Source organism: Cyclopterus lumpus, chromosome 13 (genome assembly GCF_009769545.1).
Source record: "Cyclopterus lumpus isolate fCycLum1 chromosome 13, fCycLum1.pri, whole genome shotgun sequence".
In the NCBI taxonomy this organism is placed as follows: Eukaryota; Metazoa; Chordata; class Actinopteri; order Perciformes; family Cyclopteridae; genus Cyclopterus; species Cyclopterus lumpus.
Genome location: NC_046978.1, coordinates 14,784,986 through 14,805,445, shown reverse-complemented (window position 1 = coordinate 14,805,445; position 20,460 = coordinate 14,784,986). Strand labels below are relative to the sequence as shown.

Sequence of the window (20,460 nt, the reverse complement as noted above, 5' to 3'; positions counted from 1 at the left end):
CTGTCTGATACGTGGCATGCAACAGCCTCCTTTACCTCTTTCTACATCCTCATTGGGGTCACACACACACACACACAATTGTGGGTGTCATCTAATGTTCCCTCCTGCCACCAGGACACTTCAATTTCTTATTTTCTTCTGGACTTCTAATTCCCCTCCTCCCATATGCTGCCTTCATGGATTATCACATGCTACTAAACTCAGTCTGGATCAGGCCTGGGGTAATTACTTTAAATACATAATACTGCATGTGCGTGTGTGCGTATGTGTGTGTGTGTTGCTGACACACTATGCTACACTGCATTGATATTTAAGACAGTTGCAGTTGAATATGAACAATATATTAATACATAATTAATACACAATTGTGCTTTTTAGGTCTGTTAAAAATAATGCATTTCTTGTCGCCAATCAGTCACATGTGCATCAAAAATGGCAACAACCGTCATAAAATATAGACTTATATAAGCACAGTAAATCTTTGAATGCTTTTAATGTTGTTTGTTGTGTTATTAATATCATTTCGCAATATGATTTTTTGAGGGCTGCACGGTGGTGTAGTGGCTAGCACTGTCGCCTCACAGCAAGAGGGCCGCGGGTTCAATTCCCGGTCGGAGCGGTCCTTCTGTGTGGAGTTTGCATGTTCTCCCCGTGGCAGCGTGGGTTCTCTCCTGGCTCTCCGGCTTCCTCCCACAGTCCAAAGACATGCTGCAGGTTAATTGATCTCTAAATTGCCCATAGGTGTGAATGTGAGAGTGAATGGTTGTATGTCCCTACATGTGCCCTCGATGGACTGGCGACCTGTCCAGGGTGTCCCCTGCCTTCGCCCTATGTCAGCTGGGATAGGCTCCAGCGCCCCCGCGACCCTAATGAGGATAAGCGGTATTGAAAATGGATGGATGGATGGAATATGATTTTCATTGTGATCATTTTCTGTCAAATGTTCAAAACTGCGGCTCTTCTTTGAAAGGTAGCCTGACTCCTCTCTGATAGCGGGGAGAAAGTTTCCACTAATGTGCCTCAAGTGCAGGAGTTTGAAACCACTGTGAATATTCTTTAAAATCAGCCAAAACAACGCTGGATGTTATACTCAAGAAAATGATGAATGATGCTAAATAAGACTATAATAAAAAATTTAAAAACAGGTTAAAAGGAAGAGAACAAGCACATGAAGGGAAACATGGAGAAGGTTTTGTTCTAATTTTGTTATTTTTCTAGTGTTTACTGACAAGCCATCACACCGGTTTTGACATACATGAGGCTCATTATAGTTTTACAGCTGGAAAGCTTGTGGAGTTGACATGGAACGTTGTAAAACACTGTGTTTTCCACTAATGATGCATCTGATCTACAACAGATCAGAACAATTGCAAAGAGTATAACTCCAGCTTCAAAAAGTACAAATGAATAGTCCCACTCCACAACTATCTGTTCACTTATGTTCAGCGTCTGAATGTATTTTGTGTTTAGACTGTTAAATCATGCAACAACACTGTGTTCACACTCAAATAAAGCTCATACAATATGTATTTTTCAATATCTGCTGTATGGTTGATTGCTTTAATATTGCTAGCAATTATAAGCACATAAAACCACGAGGTGTTTGTAACAACTCCTAGTTAAATTAAGAAATTGTGCATCAGGTTTGGTTTGTTCACGTTGCTTCCTGGTGATGTGTGTGTGGCCTCAACACCAACTGCAGCTGTTTGCATTTGAATAATTCAACAGACAATTACTGTAGTCATACATCTGGAAGTGTAATAAGGTCGTTTAAAATGATAGGTCAAACTCACTCACACAGAAGCTAACTGTGGTTCCTTTGCTACATCATTTTAAGAGGAAGACAAAGCAGAGAAAAGACCCGTCTCCATTTTGTTTCACTCCCAAGGACACAGAGGAAGGCAGACACTTGCACTTGCACAGAATCTTGAACTACTAAATATGCCAAATTCAATGAGAGATATTGCCGATCAGTCACACACACGCACACGCAGTAATAAACAGACACATTCAATAAACAAACAACAAAAAAGAGCACACACACTCAGCCTGGGTCGAGCTAATATTCACGAGTGGCAGGTGGAACGATCCATTCGGGGTGAGAACAGAGGGGTGTGAGTGTTCTCACAGGTCCAGTGTGGTTGCTTTTAATGGTCCACTGGTGTCGTCCGATAAAGGGCAGCCATCTATCTGCACCCACCCAGTCAACTCTGACACTGTTACCAAGGAAACGCCACCCGCGGGAGCCAGAAAGGGAGGGGGGGGACCTTGAGGGAGCATATTCTCCTGTGCTGTCAGAGTGCCAGGAGGAAGGAGAATAGGGATGGAGTGATAGAAGGACGGATGAGTGGCTGGAAAGGGGAAGGAGAGCTAGAGGAGGGGGTACAGAGGAGGGGTGCACCAGCCACCTCACAGGGGTTAACTTTAATCAGATATGACATGCACAGACCTCAGGAAAAAAGAGTGACAAATGCAACTAGAATCACACACTTTCACAGGGAGAGGCGGATTGTCACACACATATGCACAAATGTCATACACACAGTGTACACATATGTGTGCGTGCAGGCGTCAGTTTCCTGCAGACGGGTATCACGGGACCCTTTGCAAAAATGTGCAGCAAATACTAAAAAAATGACACGTCATATTTCATGTTCAGATCCCCTTTCTTTCGCTTCTCTCCAGATTGTGGGAGAGGGAGAGAAGCAGAGTGATGCAAACAGCCGAGAGAGAGAGATGCTTTCACGTAGCGAGGCCCACTGCATCATCATCCGGAGACCAGAGCTCACCGTCACCTCCAATAATGTCACACATTAACATCTTTATCATTCATCATATGGCTTGTGTCAGGTATTTGTTCAGCCTGATTCATTCATACGCAGATATACCACAGCTGAAGCTTTGAGAAATATACAGAGGCAGAATGTTGGTGTTAATATACCATAAATGTGTATGTGTGTGTGTGTGTGTGTGTGTTAACTAACGCTAGGTATCGAACCCTCAATATGTTTTGGTCCAAACCGAAATGTGTTTGTAGCACCAGATATTAAAAACTGCCGAGTACTGAATGTTGGCATCGAATCTCCAGTCAGATTCATAATCCTGTTGACTTATTCCTCGATTTAAATCATAATTGTGGACTGTACTGAAGTGAATTTAAGTTCCTCTACAGGTGTTTGTGTTCACTCAGTAGTGTTGATTACTTTTTTCGTTAAGAAAAAAAAAGAAGAAAAAAAAAGGTTTATATGAAAAACAATTTTCAAAGTAAAGTATTGTAAAGATATATTGTTGCAGTGTCGGTTCAGAAACTCAAGCGCTGTATGATTCTATTTCACTGTATCACCAGCCTATATGCTGGAAGATTCTGCACCTTTTCTTTAAATTAAATTATTCTAGCGGTAGATACATAGTATCTTTGATGCTTCTCCCTATCGGATTAGATTTGGTTGGAAAGTAATGATTAATGGGAACAATGCATTCTTTCTGTTCCGCCTCTCTTGACCACGTGCATTCACTGTCTACATTCACTGTAATACTACACACCGTTCTACAGTTATTCTGGTTATTATTGTAAATCCTCACTACATAAAAAACAGTTTACACAGCAATAAACTACAGTGATCTGCGCCGGCACACAGACGCTGGCAACAATTAGAAGGTGTAATCTCTGCACATCTATCTGCCCGGGCACAAACTCTGAGCAGAGGGAGAGGGAGAGAGGGAGGAGAAGAAAATAACCATTATTATTAGCAGACAGGGCTGTCTGCACTGGAGGCCTGATCACCTTCTTTGCATACACAAGCTCGGAGTTTCTGGGCTTTGTGCGATCAGATGACACACACACACACACACCTCCTATTTTGCCTGTAATTTTTACTCTATACGGACAGTTTGGAGCACCACTGCTTTTGTTGTGCAGTCTGTCGACATACTATAATTGGGAAGTTGTAAAACCAAAGGATTTCTCCTCCATCTCGATGTCCTAATGCTGTCATCCTCCTTCTGCCCGGCTGCTGATTACAGTCTGTGTACTGTCTAACTGTGCAACACTGACTTAATGTTATTTTGCTTGAGCAGAGCCATCGCAGCGACCCAGATGTCCATATACTATAATCTAATCTAAGATGATTCTGGCTCGGTATTGGCTAATCCAACACCACTCTTCCTAATCTGACGTCTATTAGACGACATCTGGACAAGACGCCATAAAAAAAAATAAAAAAAACACGGCCCGGAGACAATCTGATTGACTTGTTTGGGAACGATAATCTTGTCTGTACAGTAACGTTGTTCCTGTAAGCATGAATTTAGCCGCATGTTTACCACTAAATAACACAGAGTGTTATCTTGTTTTTGGGACAAAGCTTACAAGGACCCATCGCGCTAATGGTCTGGCTCTTAGCTTTTTGATCAAATGATTTCACTCAAACGAAAATGCAATTTTGAAACCATACAGATTGAACATGTTACTTCTTTTAGATTGGAGTTTTGGAAGTAAATAATTATATTGTAAATAATTAAATAGTTAATAAATAGTTAAAAATAACTCCTTCATTTTTCCAGACGGCGTGAGTCTCACTGCATTCACACCTCTGCCTAAAAAGAAATGAATAAATACAGAGTCTATTCCTGCTGGTGTCAACGTGTTTCTTTGAGTGTGTAATGGATCAAATCATCAATAATCAATTGAATGTGGCACCTCGCAGAAGCAGCTCCCCTCATTTCTCCTGTCCACTCTGGAGGTGTGATGCGACACCTGATCCCTGTCTTTTTTCAAGCTGCAGGAGACCTTCTCAAAGAGCATAGCAACAGACCTGTCTTCCCTGTAAAAATAGGATTGGCTTCTGTGAGGCCGACTCAACGCCACAGATACAACACACACTTCACTTCATTGATTATGCGCCCAAGCCCCTCAGAGCCCAGCTTTACAAGTGATGTCTTCCCCTCTCCGCCTTGCTCACTCTCCTCATAGCTCCCATTTTCACCCTCTTGCTCAGATTTGGAGCCATTTACCTCACAACCGCATCAATATTTCAGCCCCTCCAGGATGTGGAGACTTACCCCCTTTTTTTTTTTTTTTTTTTACATTTCTATTGTTTCCGTTGGATAATGAAATGTTAATGTTATTTGGGAGCATGAGAGACAGGCTGTGAACACAGGCCGAAGACAACCATGAAGCCATATAGCAAAAAAATCATGCTTGGGTGGATCCTAGCTTAGAACAAAAACATCAAGACTTGAGAGCTTTGATTTTGGACGCATTCTAATTAAGTGGACTTGTTGTTGTGGTTAGTTGGAACAACTGTTACACTCACTGGCTGAGCACATTTCCCAGTAACCGTGTTTGACTAAAAGGAAAACACTGTCAATACTGGAGATTTTTTATTGTCAACAAATCCCATCAAAACACCAAAACCAAAAATGAGTGGATCTTGCCATGTATTTGTTTGTGGAGCCAAAGCCTCCTGCATCTCATTCCTCTATCACGTCCCTTTATTACACTGAACACTGTAGTGAATTGTGTCTCGATTAATACTGTATGCAACAAACGCACATTATTCTACAGTTGAAAATAGTTCCTCCCAAAAAAAAAAGATATATATATATATAAATAAATATATATATATATATGACGTTTGCTAAAAATCTCCAGTGCCCAGGTATTTTATTAAATTACTGAGGCTTTTTAAAAATGACACCATATATCCAGGATTTATTTTATAAAGATTTACATCTTCAGTAAGATCAAATAGTCTTGGGACCACAGACAGGGTGATGAGGTCAGAAGGTAGAGAGGGAAACTAATGCACTGGTAGTTCTGTCTATTGTGTTGACATAAATAAATAATTCACAACTTTGAATTAATTAATTATTAAACATAATTGTTCTGAAGGATCTTTCAAATTTAGGTAAACGTTTTAATGTTACATTCACAGATAAAATGTCCCTTACCTCCTGTTATTGCTATGTTATTGTTATGTTGCTTATTCGATGTTGCATTGAGCTGTGAGGGATGTAGTGGATCTAAACATCAAATGATTTTTCTGAAACCACGCGTAATAAATATAAAATGTGTTTTTTGTGGACACTTCATGAGACAAATTGTATTTCATTCTTTGGACCCGTGGACACGACAGCTCTGTGTATCATACGAAATGGAGTCCACACACCTCAGCATGCTGATATTTCATGCTAGCTTTCAGCGGCTGTCTATTACCATCCGATAACACATTGAGAGAGGTATAAAACGATGGCGCCGGGGCAGAGGGGGCTGAGCAAACAAACACACTGAGAGGTGGGGAGAGAAAGGACAGATGTATTGAAAGCTGCTGAGTGATGTGTGTTTTCTTTTTTGCTGGGCATACTGTTGACTGAGAGAGAGGGAGGAAGTGTATGCAGGCAGAGAGAAAGAGAGAGAGAGAGAGAGAGAGAGAGAGAGAGAGAGAGAGAGAGAGAGAGGGGGGGGGGGGGGGGGGGGGGGGTGAAGTAAGAATACCATCCTTTCATATGGGTGTTAACCAAAACAAAGCCAGACTGTCCTGTATATATGGAAATTTGGCCATGAGAGAACCTGCAGTGCATTTCTCTGTAAAGGCTAAAATAAATTCCCTCGTCGTCATTCTGCAGCACATCTCTCTGTTTAAAAATTTGATGGTAAAAAAACAACAACATAAAATCTAAATCAAGCCTGATCTCTGATTTCAGAGTAGCACAATTGCTTATTTTTGGACAAACTATTTTTCCAAACAGCATGTTCTCATTGATGGTTTTTCACTACATCTATTTGGGCATGATTTTTTTTTTTTTTTAACTCAGATTATGGGTTATCCTGGATTATGCAAAAGACCCTGTGCACAAACACTTATCAGTTTCATTTCTTTGTCCTCCCAATGATATTCACGCCAAATCCCACAGCGTCGTATCTTTGCTCACAGCTGGCAAGTGTAACTAAAGGATTATGCAAGCAGCTTCTACAAGCAAATAGATTTCTCCCTACTTCAGAGGAAACTGCTAGTTATGCAGCTCCTATGTGTCCGCCAGGCATGCACAAAAACATGTCTCCCATTTTCTATTCTCTTTTTTCTTCACTTGTTTTAACAGTGAGAGGGAGATGAAGAAGAAAGAGGAGAACGGCAAACAGGAGAGTAAACAGAACAAAACACACGTATACTGAAGTCTACGTCTGGGCACAGCCATTCTGTACCATCAGGTGATGGAACAGAAAAATGTCCTCACGTCTGCCTTTAAATCAACGCTAAATCAAAAGGGGTGGCTGAACTTCATCTTGACTGGATTTGCATTAAAGCACCAACACCTAAAATACCAATTAGCATGCGAGTGTGCCATTGGACGAGCTCTGATCATCCACCAAGCATCCGTGAGCGAGCCTCAGTTTACGACTGGCACACGTGAGGTTAAACGACTTCCCCTATGCAAATATTTCTCAAGGTTTCTTTCCCATATATGGTACAGATGAAGCTCAGCCTACGATGGGGTTTTCTGATTCTCTGCGTGGCCTCCCCGCTGTCCCTGAGGGAGATGTGTATTAATTAGCATTGATCTGGAGACAGAAAACACAGAGCAGATTGGGACAGGTCCAAGGCTTTCACAGATACAGGAGCTTACTTGAAATACAGCACAGAATACATTTACATTTTACATTTTAGGGAGCTAACTGACAGCCAGATCCGGAGAAAAGTAACAGTAGAACAATTTGGTCAAGATTTTACACTCAGATTGGTTGCAGTTACATATCCAAAAGAACAAATGTTGCCATCTGTGCACTACAAATTAAGTATTTTAACTTCTCAAATATTCTAGTTTCATTTCGGTGTATTTTTTAAGCAGCAGGATTTTCGTATCAAACCTTTTCTGTTTTCCTCAGTCCTTTGTTTCTAATGTACTGCGCTCAGGGTCATAGTGCTGATCTGGGCTCTCTCGCCAGGATCTTTTTGACCATTTTTCTTCTGTAATGACCTGAAAGCCATAATGTAAATGTTTCTAGATCAGCAGTCCTAGTCGCAGACCCAAGATGCAGTCCATCTCTTCTTGCTGAGCAGGCAAGGCCTCTTTGAGTCATTAGGCTACAAACAGCTGTGAATGGCTTGTTATGCGCACAGCAGTGTATCATTGGAGTCAGAGGGGGAGCTGGTAATATCTAATTCAGATTAAAAAAAAGACTCCTTCTGACATATTTGTGTGCGGCAAACTCAATTTGGGATTATTCTAGCTTCCTTCTCTATTCCCATCTGTGTCTAAGCCAGGAGCACATTTTAGGCTTACCGTCAAAAATCCCTGCAAAAGTTGTGACACAGCAGCTTTCATTGATTATCTCAAAAATTCTGCAAATCAGTTTTATTAGAACTAAAATGGATTTCTTCCGTATCATTATCCTTGATCTCCACTGCTCTATACTGTATGTGAAAATTATCGTGCGCATAAGAACATTTTACACATCTTCAGCTAAATTTGTCATTATACTTTCACACTTTCTAATTTAGGCTTGCCTTGTGTTGAGCTGATATGTGCGTGTCACTCTGAGTGGCGGTTTCATGTGATTCAATAGATCTTGTGCTGTGATAATCAGCAATAGCAGAATTTTATTTTTTAGCATATGACCAAAATTCTACTGCGCTGATTTGCACCGAGATGCAATAATAAATCCCAAGCATCAAAAAGAATGGACTTTTTTTTTTAAAATCAAAAACATTTGCCTTTAACTTTAACCTATTTTTGGACAAGAACAAGTTGAGCTAAAATACTCAAATGTGAGATTTTTCCCTTGTGTCAAATTATAGTATTCTTAACATCTTTGGGTTTAGGGCGGCTGGTAAAATAATATATTTAAATGTAATTTGGGGTTTTGGGAATTGTTTTTACTATTTCCTAACATTGTATAGACTGAAAATTATATTCATTGTACAAATAGTAGGTGAATTAATCAAGCCATAATTGTTTGCCAAATTGGTTGGATATACATAAACTTCATATTGATTAACAATAAGATTGTTGATAAACAATCACCAGTAATGTGGGGGTAAAGGCAATTAATTAAAACTATAAATATCTAAATAAAAACAATAAAAAAACACTTAACTATAATGATGCACTTAAAACCAGAAAAAGACAACAATTATTCCAGATTACAATCTCCAAAATCTTACATGACGTTATCGATATATATAATATTGATTTATTGCCCGGCCTTAAAGCAAAGCTTGATTCCAGTAAAAAAAGGGTTTGTGATGCATTTTGATGCAGCTGGTTGGTGAAAGTGCTCAATGTTTTCTCAGCCGACCGCCGAACAGTGCAAGAAGAATCTCATCTACGCCACATTTCTATTGTTGAGAGAACATAGAAAGAGGAAAGAAAGGAGAGAATGAGAGAGAAATGGGGAGTTTGGCTGGCAAAAACAGACAACAATTACACTTGCCCTAAGAGGCCGAGGGAACCTGACCACGTTGCTATGGAAACTCAAGTACAGCAGAAAGTAACAGGAAAATCAATTCAGACGGAGCTTATCTCTCCCCCTCTCCCGCTCCCTTCTCATTTCACAAGGGCTACGAAGCACGTTTCCACTCTGAATCACATTTTAACTGTTGCCGGGCTGATGCAGCACTAATCACGACAGAAAATGATTTTTCTTTTCATTCCCCCCCCGTAAATGACATGTGTGGATTATAGTGAGCATAAAAACGAGTCTTCAAACAAGCACACCTCTGAAATTGTGCGAAAAGAAAGATGCAAGCGCGAGTGTGTGTGCCACGACTCGATACAAATCACCCTCTGTCTCAGGCGCAGCGTTCATTTTTGCTCTTTCCTTCCTTTCCTCCTCGCTCGCTCCCTCGGAGGGGCAACGGCAGCTGCACGCAGGTGATAAGCGTGTGCAGCGATGGGCGCTCGGCTCTGATTGGCTGGCTCAACTCCTACGCTGATGTGAAGATTGCAGGCTGCGTCTGTCAAAAGGCCACTCTGCTCGTGGTTGTCACCTTGTGACGTCACAGGCTCAAATTACAGTTTTGACGGGTGCTACACTCAGAGAGTAGCGTGAGATTTACATTGTTTCCTCCTGTAGAGTTTCTGCATGACAAACTCCAACATTTAGGAACCAATCATAGACAGGATGCGGGGACATATACGTTCACAACATGATCCTAAATGTATCAGACGTATAGCCTTGGCTGCTTTGCACACAGTCACATGAACAGCTTTGATCATCTAACAGGCAGTCAGGGTACGACAGGAACCGGCTGCCTGAGTTTGGGTGTTATTTGGTTCTCAGTCGTTGGCTGTATATGGCAAGGTGAGGTCAAAGACGGGCTTGCAAGTATACTCAGTGTGTGTGTGCTTGTTTGTCTGTGTGTGTGTGTGTGTTTGTTCTCAAGGCTCATGCCAAAGAGCCAGGAGGAGCGAAAACAAGCCTTGAAGGAAAATAATGATGCTTGATGCCTCATACATCAAGAAAGAGATAGAGGGTCACCTTGCAGCGAAGTCGGCTGGTCATTTGCTCCTGAAGGAGTCAATCTGAAGAACCATTTGTTGAAATCACAGGAGAAATGAAACTGATATGATGCAGTAAGGCTGTGCATGAATTCATAAATTCATTAAGGTTTTTTATACATAAATATGTCATACGCTCCAAAAATAGAAGAGCAAAAACTGAAAATTATTATTCCGCTTTTCTGGTTGACAAAAAAGATTCAAGACAGTACAAATAAAGGGCCACTCTGGCAAATTAATATTGAGTCTGACAATTTACAATTTCACCAGATTAGAATCAGATCCTAACGAGCAGTTTGACATCTTGGACAGCAGCCATCAGTTTATGAGTGGGTGGAGATAAGTCAAATGTTGGCATGTCGTGTGAGTGGTCGAAAGACTACTATAAATATATACTACTGCAATAAAGACAATTTCAGTATTATTCCAAACTCTGGAAAGCTCCTCCCAGAGTTGCAGAAGACATTATACTAACGTTTTCTCAGGCGGTATAGTACTCTTTTGGACTTGGTGGATTTCCCATTTTAAGAGAACGTCTTTTGAGACAAATCTACAATGTATAGATCCATTAAGTGTTTTGTCATAAAAGCACTCAATTAGATCTCCTCTTCTGATTGGTGTCCAGCAGATGCTTTTAAATCATGATCGTGTCTAATCAGTGTTACAGATGGCCAGCAGGGGGGCACAGGCCGCCGAGCCTCTGTGAGAAAGTTGAAAGAGGCTCAATGTGATTTACTGTATTTTTCCAGATTAACCACCCTGGGAGCGGAATAAGACCGTGTATTAATCCTTGATTGGATGGGAGGCGGGAGAGAGACGAAAAAAAAGGAGTGAAAAATCCCTATTAGGTCAGCAGGGTGATTTGAGTTATTAAGTGCCTTTTTTTACTCTAATCAGTCACTTTTAAGATGGGATCAGACACTGTTGTATTATGGGATGTGAGTGGAGCACACCATTTTTGTCTCCATTTCCCCCAGTGCTTTGGCTGGGAACATATGGGAAGGTTCCTCCACGAATCACGCCACCTGTCACTGACAGGCGCAGTCACATACATGAACAGAGGGACTTTGCACCTACACAGCCACAGTCATCCAACAGCCCACATCCAGGAGAGTTTATAAACAGAAATTAATTGCTTGCTCCAGCTGTAATTAGCTCACACCATGCTTATTACTAATCTGTGTCTTGGCCTGACGCCAGGCCAGTTCTGGCCCGGCTCCAGTCCATTTCCAACACAGTGTTGCTCTACAGTAATCCATAAGCTCTGGCAGGATGTACCCGTTCCACTAACTGAGCTTTCCTCAACTATACACACATATTTCTAACTTTTCTGTGAACGAGTCCTCATACTAACCTCTTTCTACTACTGCGCTGGCTTTAAATGCAATTGTATTGCGCTGATTGCATAACAAACCGTCTTAAGATCCATAATACAGTTAAACTGTAAATTGTGAGTTTTGATTTACTCCACTTTGTTTGAGTGGATTTCATACGCAGGAATAATGCACAACCCAAAACAGTAACACTAATTTAGGACACTATTACTATAAACCCGATTCCCGCATTATAACAATAGCACAATCTACCAGACCAGTGCTCATTCAAGCTTCTGTCTTCAACCCGAGTTGAAAACAAAAGGGGCATCCCCATCACAGAAAGCCAAATTGCCTATTAAAGATGAGAGCATGTTCAGTCTCCCAATGCGCCCAGCCATCACCACCCTAATCATTCCCTGCCTAAACAGCCTAATGGCTGCCATATTGTTGCTGTTTATTAGTAAACACTGATGGAAGAGTGCCCGCTTCAACAGTTGTTGATTTTGTCTATCCGTATGGAGTATCAGCTGGGAATCGCAGCCACTGTGCCAGAGCGTTGTCTGTTGTTCAGTCTCCCGTCACTAAACAGTTTGCTTTATTTATTTTACGTGCACAGTGATTAGGATGTCAGTAGATGGCATTATATAATATATAAAGCTGCGATAAAGCATCACACAAATCAGAGAGCTGAGCACAGTGCGCCTTCTGGTATTTCTAAATCACCAGATTGTTCCCCTGATGTCTTATAAAAGATAATGTCAAAGCAAGGAAGAATTCAAATGTGCATTGTTTTTCAGTCACAAATTACAAGTGTGTGTGTGCGTCAGCAGCGGATCCAGAAGGACGCTCCAAAGATGACCTTAGGTTTAAGATGCTTTTGGGAAGCCTGGTCCAAGATCGATTTCCCTCCATCTCTTTCTCAGTAACCTTCTATTGATCCTTATCAAATATGTATCACGCCCTCAAGCCTTCACCGCAGCTAAGATGGAGACTTCAAACAGCAACAGCTCAAACAGAAAGTCAAAGGAGAGTTTCTTTCTTTCTTTCCAAATGGCAAATTGTAGGGAAGATGTGAAACCCAAATATTCATATAAAAATAACAAAAAATGTGAGTCAAAACATCCTGCATATTATAAAAGCTATAAAATAAAAATGTAATCTCAGCTCTTTCAAAAGCTGTAACATCAGAGCTTTCAAAATAATACTGAATGAATGCTATCCTAAAGCAAGCTTTACAAAAGACCGTGGGTTTAGTCTTCTACAAAAGGCACCAGAGACACACAATACATGGAGAAAACACCCCCGACTATCTCAGCTCTAACCTCACTCCTTACTAAAAGGGTCTTGTCTCGTCCTCTTCCAATTCCCCAAACTCCCCTTCACACAGCACTTATATGTTGCAAATGCACAAAATGCATCCTTCAGCTCATGTTCCCATACTTCTCTGTGGCAGCAGCGTGATTAATACACACAACTATTGATTCTTTTTCTTCTTTTGCTCTTTTTTTTCTTATTATTTCTTTCAGGAGAGCGCCCCTCCCTCCCCCAACCCCCAAACGCTTCCTACTTGACAGCATCACACTTTGCACTTTGTCACACATACACACTCACACACACACACTAACACACACAGACACACACACAGTACAAACAATAAGCACCCCCATCCCCTTAGCTTTCAGGCAGCTGTGTGTGAGTGAACTGGGAAAAGGGGTGCCGTGAAAGACAAGGGTCAGCATTTCACTAACTGCTGATCTGTGTAGGAGGAGGGGAGCAAAATGATAGGCTGTGTTGTTTTCATAGGGTTTCACTGCAGGATGGGTGGAGTAGTGTGCAAAAAGAAAAAAAACACATCAATGCAACCACAAACATGACGTGTATAGCACATCATGCACACGTGTAGTAAAATCTAAATATTGCAATGCAGGGATCACCCATTATCTATCGAAGGAAAAGTGAGAGAGGAAAGGAATGTAGGAAGGGGAAGAAGGCAGAGGGAAAAGATCATGTGGCTAATGTGACGCAGTCCCTTGTTTACAAAAGAAAAAAAGCCTCGCCCACTCTCCTCCTCTACCTTTCAAACCTCCTCCTCCTCCTCAGTCTCTTGTTTCCCCAGCTTCCTCTTCCTCTCCGCTGATCTGCCCTTTCCTCCCACTTCCTCGCATCTTCTTACTTCCCAAGCTCATTTTCGCTCATTTTCTTCCACTGTGCCCTCCTTTCAAGGTTGGCCTGACTTTGGGCGTGTTGAATTTACAGCCTCGTCTCCGCCTGCCTCTCGGTGCCCTCACTGTCAATCTCAGTGAAAAATGAAGAGGCGGTGGCACATCACTGGCATGATAAATTCCTGCTGAGCAGTGATCCTGTAAACCAAACACCTACAGTTGCCCCTTTGAAGACATCCTTAACATTCCAGAGACTGAGCTGGTGGCTGGTTAAGACTGTGATTCTATTAGCAAGCAAACTGTTTAATTAGCCTCTATAAGCACTCACAAGAACCCATGAGAGAAGAGTGAGCAGAATGCGAGAGTGCAGAGGCACTTTCATCGCTGGAAAGCTAAACACACAGATGGGAAGTGGCCGACGTGAATGTGACGGAAAAAATGTAACTTGAGATTTCATTTTACTGATGCCGTTAGTATTGGAGGGACTTATTTGCATTAAGCAAATAAAGAAAAACTGCATTTTTCACGCAGGAGAAAATTGACTGTGGTGCTGTACCAAGCAGGTTATGCAATAAGAGGAGAAGAGAGGAGAGAAGACCGTCAGTCAAGGCCAGCGGAGGAGGATGGATAAAAGAAGAGGGGAGTAAACACAAGGAAACATTGGGAACATAAAGTATAATATTTGTCAGTATCTGACATATATTACAACACAGATATTCTATATACAGTATACACAACATTATAGAACTCAATTTCCCTTTCGCTATCAAGCTGTCAGAGCTAGCATGGAGCCCACACTGTCACTAACTGCACTACCTGAATGAATGCCTTTCCTTTTAACATAGAAAAGTAACGTTTTAGAAGCGTACATGTCCTTTCAACATCTCCGGGTAAGGACACAATTGAATAACAGCAGAGTCGTAGAGTTGTTGGGCTCTGATTGGAGGTGACCGACGCTATGTTGGCCAGTCCGCATACGAGGGCGGGACTTAGCGAAGGGTGAAATAGTGCAAGTCCAACTCCAGGTAACACATTATAGGTAATTCTATAATCACAATATCAATATATATCATGATAAAATACATTATCTGGAGAAATTGTTTGTATATAAAATATAAAAACATTGTATTTCAGCAGAACAAATGAATTAAATACCCAACAAGCTTGGAGACAAACATATTCCCAAAAATCCCATAATGCTATTAAGCCATCCAGTCTGTCTTAACATAAAAGTGATAACTAGCCACATACAATTAAGTGGATGGAATAGCAAGGCGGGGGCACATTGTGGAAGTAGGAAGTAGGAAGGTCAAATTCATTTGTTAGGATAAAACCTCTTGAGATGTACAATCTCGTTTTCGAGGGGGTCGCAGATGGCTTATGGAGTCTTCTCTCCCGCATCACTGTGAGCATGCGTCTTAATATGGAATGAAGCTTCCTGTCCTCCATCTCTTAATCTCCGGCCTGAACAGATGAAAGGCCTGATTGTTTGTTTCCAGGAGGAAACCCACACACACTAGAGGAGAGGTTTTGTCCGATGAACGGTACAAAAGCTAAAGACATTCAGTTTACAATCAAAGAGGTCAAAGAAAACATGTTTGAAAAGGTGAATCAGTGATTTCGCTTTTTGAAGACGATGCTCAATTTTTAAATAAATAGTCTTCTTGCCAAAATATGCCCTTTATTATTGGCAAATCCTAATTAACATTAAATTAGAAACATGTTTTAGTTGAGGTGCTTATTGGATAAGAGTACATGTACACAGGAAACTGACAAGAAAATCTCATAGCACTCTGTTTTAAACAATATTTATTAAAAACATTAAATTAGTTTTAAGTGTCTTGATGATGAACAGAATACCATCAAGCTTTCGCTATTGCCACAAAATATAATTTGTGGGATTGTCCAATAATTCATTTCACTTTCACTGGGCTCCACATTTGCAAGATGAGAACAACATTTACAGAACAAGATTTGAATGGATGCAAATGTTGACACTTTCATGAAATGCTCTGAGAGCGACACTTGCATAGAGATTATGTTGACTCCTCTCTACTTTTGCTTCTACGACTGTAGACGGTAAGAAAAGTCAATGAGACATCACTGTGTGGGAGATGTACAGACAATTGTACAAATTGTACGTACAAAGGAAAATCATCTGCGGCAGCTCGGAGACGATATATTGCAACTAATGCTGCACATTAGGAGGACTCAAACGTCGGAAATGTTACTAGTAGACACAGGATTTATGTTCAAATTGCACAACATACAACTGCATGCGTCTTAAAGGAGAGTGCAAGGTCTCAGTGGCAGCATGTTTGTTTGCAGCTCATTCAGTATCTAATACTGGTTCTGTCGAGGCTCTCCTCTGCCACCAAGGCCGCCCGGCTCATTACGCTGCCTCGTAGCATGAATGATGAGAGACAAAAGGGAGGTAGATGAAAAAACACAAAACACACACACCATTGCAGCTCCGTCCCTTTTCAAAAGCACGGCCGCTTGAAACACACGGCGACATGTAACAAAAACACGACGCAGACATAACGCGTGCACGCTGCTTCACAAAAGGTGCATTTGCGACAACGCCGATCCACGCATGCATTGAAATAAAGGTCCACCTTATAAAATCCTGGCAGCGACACGGCTCGACTCCTCCCGCGCTCTACTTTATTTAATTCTTTGTGTGTGCCTCTTTCATCTCTCTGTCAGCTCTGTCAATTGTTTATCAAAAGCAGCAAGGAGGCGATCGGAGCCGGGCATTTGAAAGCGTGTGCTGCGAGATCCATTTTAAAATTCATGACGGGTTAATGGTGTGTTAGTGACATTAGGACCCAGTGAGCTTGCGTCGTGCTCATTCACATTGAAAACAGGCCGCTTCAAATGACTACCAAGCAGTCCTCATCCTGAGAGGTAATTCATATTGTAATTAACTTTTCAATCACAGCTGATTAATTAAGACAGGCCCTAGTCTGTAATTATGCATCTATTTTTTACCCTAATGTGAATCCCTGGATATTTAAGATTTCAGCGTCCACAATTTAAACCAGAATCCTCTCTACGCCCAAGTTACTCATCTTAAAAAGCACATTTACACCCTCACGATATTAAGCTATCACTAGTGTTTATAGGTTTGGATGTTTCAGGGTATGCACATTGTTTTGCTATTAGTAATCAAGGGACATTGATCGGTTAAGAACACATCCGTGGTGTTGATAAAACTATCAGGAGCCTTGGCTGCTCTTCCTCACATTCTGATGCACAATGCAAGGTAGGGAAGTGCGCTTGATGTTCCCGTTCCCAACAAAAAAAAACAACTGAGATTAATAATTCAGTGTGGTGTTGGATACCTTTATTTTGTATCCACTGAGACCAAGTCTTCTTTCATGAAAAATTGAAAAAAAAAAATAAGAAAAAGAAAAAAAGGGGCTGCAGAAGGAGTCGGGAAAACTAGGCTTGGTCAAACTGCACCCGGTTGCCACTGTCAAGCCCTGTTGGTATCCTCATGGCCTCTCGCGCGTGCTTTACCCGCTCACGCACGAACACACTCGCGTGCACATCCTTCTAACCTTCGCTCCTAGAGTAAACATACCCTCTCCATAACAGTGCGGGGTGAATCCGCTCATGCATCGGAATCGACCATCAAATATTTATTACCGAGCAGCAGTGATTTTGACAGTGTGCTCATGCTTCTGACAGCACTCGCCTGCTGCAATACTTATTGGAGTCAACACGGACAATCCAATATCGTTGTTCTTTTGAAGACTTGCGAAAGAACTCAAAAGAACAGAGAGCGTACAATATAATCCATTAAAACTTCACTGCATATTCTATAGGCAGTCAGACCTGCTGTAAAAAAAACAAAAGAAGGAAAGAAAAAAGAGAGACGTCACTGTAGCCTTATAAGAGCTGATTTAAGTAATTGGCAATGATTGTATTTAATACAAAGAAATGGCACACACACACATGCACATTTAAACTTCTAATTTAAATCTTACATAAATAGATGGTCTCTAAATGTCCTTGTCTTTTTAATTCAGGCCAACAGACCTTTGCTTTTGATAAAGATGTCGAGTAGTTAAATGTTAAAGCGTTTCATCCTCATAATGGACACTTTCTTTCCAGGTACAGATGAGATGAACATCATCTCCGAGTCTTGTCTACATGATTCATTTCATTTACGGAACGTAATCATATCTGCATGCTGCATATTCGCCCGCTCTCCGTGACATTAGGCAATGTTTTCAACCGGCAGCTTGCAGCGAGTAACTCGAGTAACCTCCAGTAAATAAGTCGCTGGCATGGATCAGAAGACACATCTTCATGCTTGAGCAGACACATTTAAAATGCCACCAAAACACCGTCCCAGATTCTGCCCTCAGTCAAATGACATCAAGTGCTCACTTACAGGTCCCTGAACGCCCCAGTATGAAGCGAAGTCAGCCAGCGGGCAGTACATGGAGCAATCAAGAGATAAGCATCCCATTTAACGTGAGTAAAAATCCAACCCGCAGAACGTTCTGCTGTCTTGCGTTATCATGCTGTGCCACTGGATTCAAACAAGGAGGGTAACTAGGTCAATAACGCTATGTAAACTGCTCCACTTTACCCCTTGCTGGACTCAAAATGGAGTTGGCTGAGGTGAAATGTGAATCGGAGAGAGAAGATCAGTGATTCGATGTGACAGTTATCAACATCCTCTGGCTCGTGAGAGGACAGGGCTGTGCAGAGCGGCAGAGCCTCAGTAATGGCAGACTATGACGGAAAACAGGTAAGAAGATGAGTCACAGTGAAACAGAACATAGTGTCCAAAGAGCGCGGAGCAGAGCAGGGCAGGGAGGGGTACTGGGATAAACAGCAAAAAATAAATAAAGAGGAACACAACTTTCACTCCGTCAAAGATGTATTCTTACAGCACAGCTTCTCTTTGTGCTCTCAATACCTTCTACAAGGTCATTTTAACATTAACACTGGCATTGTACCTTCACATGTAATACATTTGGGCTTGATTATCAAGGTGTCCCTGGATTTATTTGAACACTAAAAGCTCTGTACTGAACTACCCATTTACACAGTATACAAAGTATTTACTTGTCTTACCTGAGCTGAGAGAAACTGTGTCTTTCTCCCATGATACAACAGTGACGTAGGCCTCGACAGAAGCAGGGATAATGCACTTGAAGACGGCTACACTGCCTCTCATAGCCTTCTGGTCGGCCACTCTGACTGTGTAGGGTTCCCGTGAAACTGTTGATGAAGAAAAACACATACATTCATAACGAGTCTCATTCATAAGAGACCAACTGCTTCATTGTATTCTTCTTTTTGATTTTTGGGGTAGTAGTAGCAGTAGTATCACAATACTGTTACTACTTTGTGGTGCACAATTATGCAACATTATAATACAAATATAATTAAGCAAGACAGTGTTTTTTTTACACTTTAATTAAAATAAATGTATCAGCTTGTACTATTTTACAGATATTAGAGGGCAACAAATATTGAGTCAGTAGAGGTTTGGATCAAATTTGGTCACTCATACAAAATGTAATGTGTGTAGACAGACAAACAGCTGAAAGGTGGCTATAACAAAATATTGTATTATTTGCTGTCAAGAGGTCAAGAATGAACTTTAAATCCTAATTGTTGTGCCAACATGGAAAAGAAGTCCTTTAAGTGTAAAAAAAACAAAACTAAAATTGACAAATCCATCTGCGTTGGAAGGTCATGTGATACAACAGAAAGCTCCATCATAGCTAATGAGAGGACCTTGCCATGAGAATAAGCACAGTTTGCATGATTGTGATTTAAGTGCAATTTGAACAGTTCACTCGAGTAATCAAAATGAATATAATGTCTCTGACCTACTTTAGCCTTTAGATATCTTTAACACACTTGCTGTGACGAAGTTCAGCCGATTTTACCGTTGACTTATCTGGAGCAAGATATTCCTCAATCAGACTCAGATAGATTAAATAAAAAGTCATACTCAAGATGCTTTGAACGGTATTATATGGTTTTGGAAACTTAATTAATTTGTCTTTCAAGTGTTTGATTTTAGCAAAGTGTTGTAAAGGGTTGCTACAATTACAACTACAACCCCTACATTTACTCACCACTACCAGTACACCCGCTACACTAACCCCTCCAGGTTGGACTCACCAGCTTTGATGTGGACATCCTGACTCCTAATCTTGCCAGAGGGGTTCTCGGCAGTGCAGTAGTACGTGTTGTCGTGGATCAGCTTGCTGAAGCTGGACGGCAGGAAGTTAAAGATCTGGAGGGTTCCATTGGGGTGGACATGGCGGATGCCCGGGACATCGTAGATCTCCTCGCCGGTCGCCAGATACCAGCGTAGCGAGGCAGGAGGCGCGCCACCAGCAGGACAGGGCACAGAGGTCCCTGTGGTGCTGGCAAATACTACCTCTTGCAAAGATGCATTGACAAAATATAAGCTGGAATGTAGGTCCTCACTGAAAACTGAA

General features: G+C 41.4%; 1 protein-coding gene across 4 annotated transcripts in view; it reads right to left on the bottom strand.

Moving 5' to 3' along the window:
* The window catches only part of dscamb (Down syndrome cell adhesion molecule b), an 88,894-nt gene extending 68,655 nt beyond the window's left edge, over window positions 1-20,239 (bottom strand). For all 4 annotated transcript variants that reach the window (XM_034548389.1, XM_034548390.1, XM_034548391.1 and 1 more), the window contains exons 1-2: window positions 20,138-20,239; window positions 19,076-19,222 (exon numbers count right to left, since the gene is read on the bottom strand). In XM_034548389.1, coding sequence (XP_034404280.1) covers window positions 19,076-19,178 — 103 coding nt within the window. In that variant the 5' untranslated portion in view covers window positions 19,179-19,222; window positions 20,138-20,239. The remainder of the gene's footprint in view (window positions 1-19,075; window positions 19,223-20,137) is intronic.
* Between the last annotated feature and the right edge of the window lie 221 nt (window positions 20,240-20,460).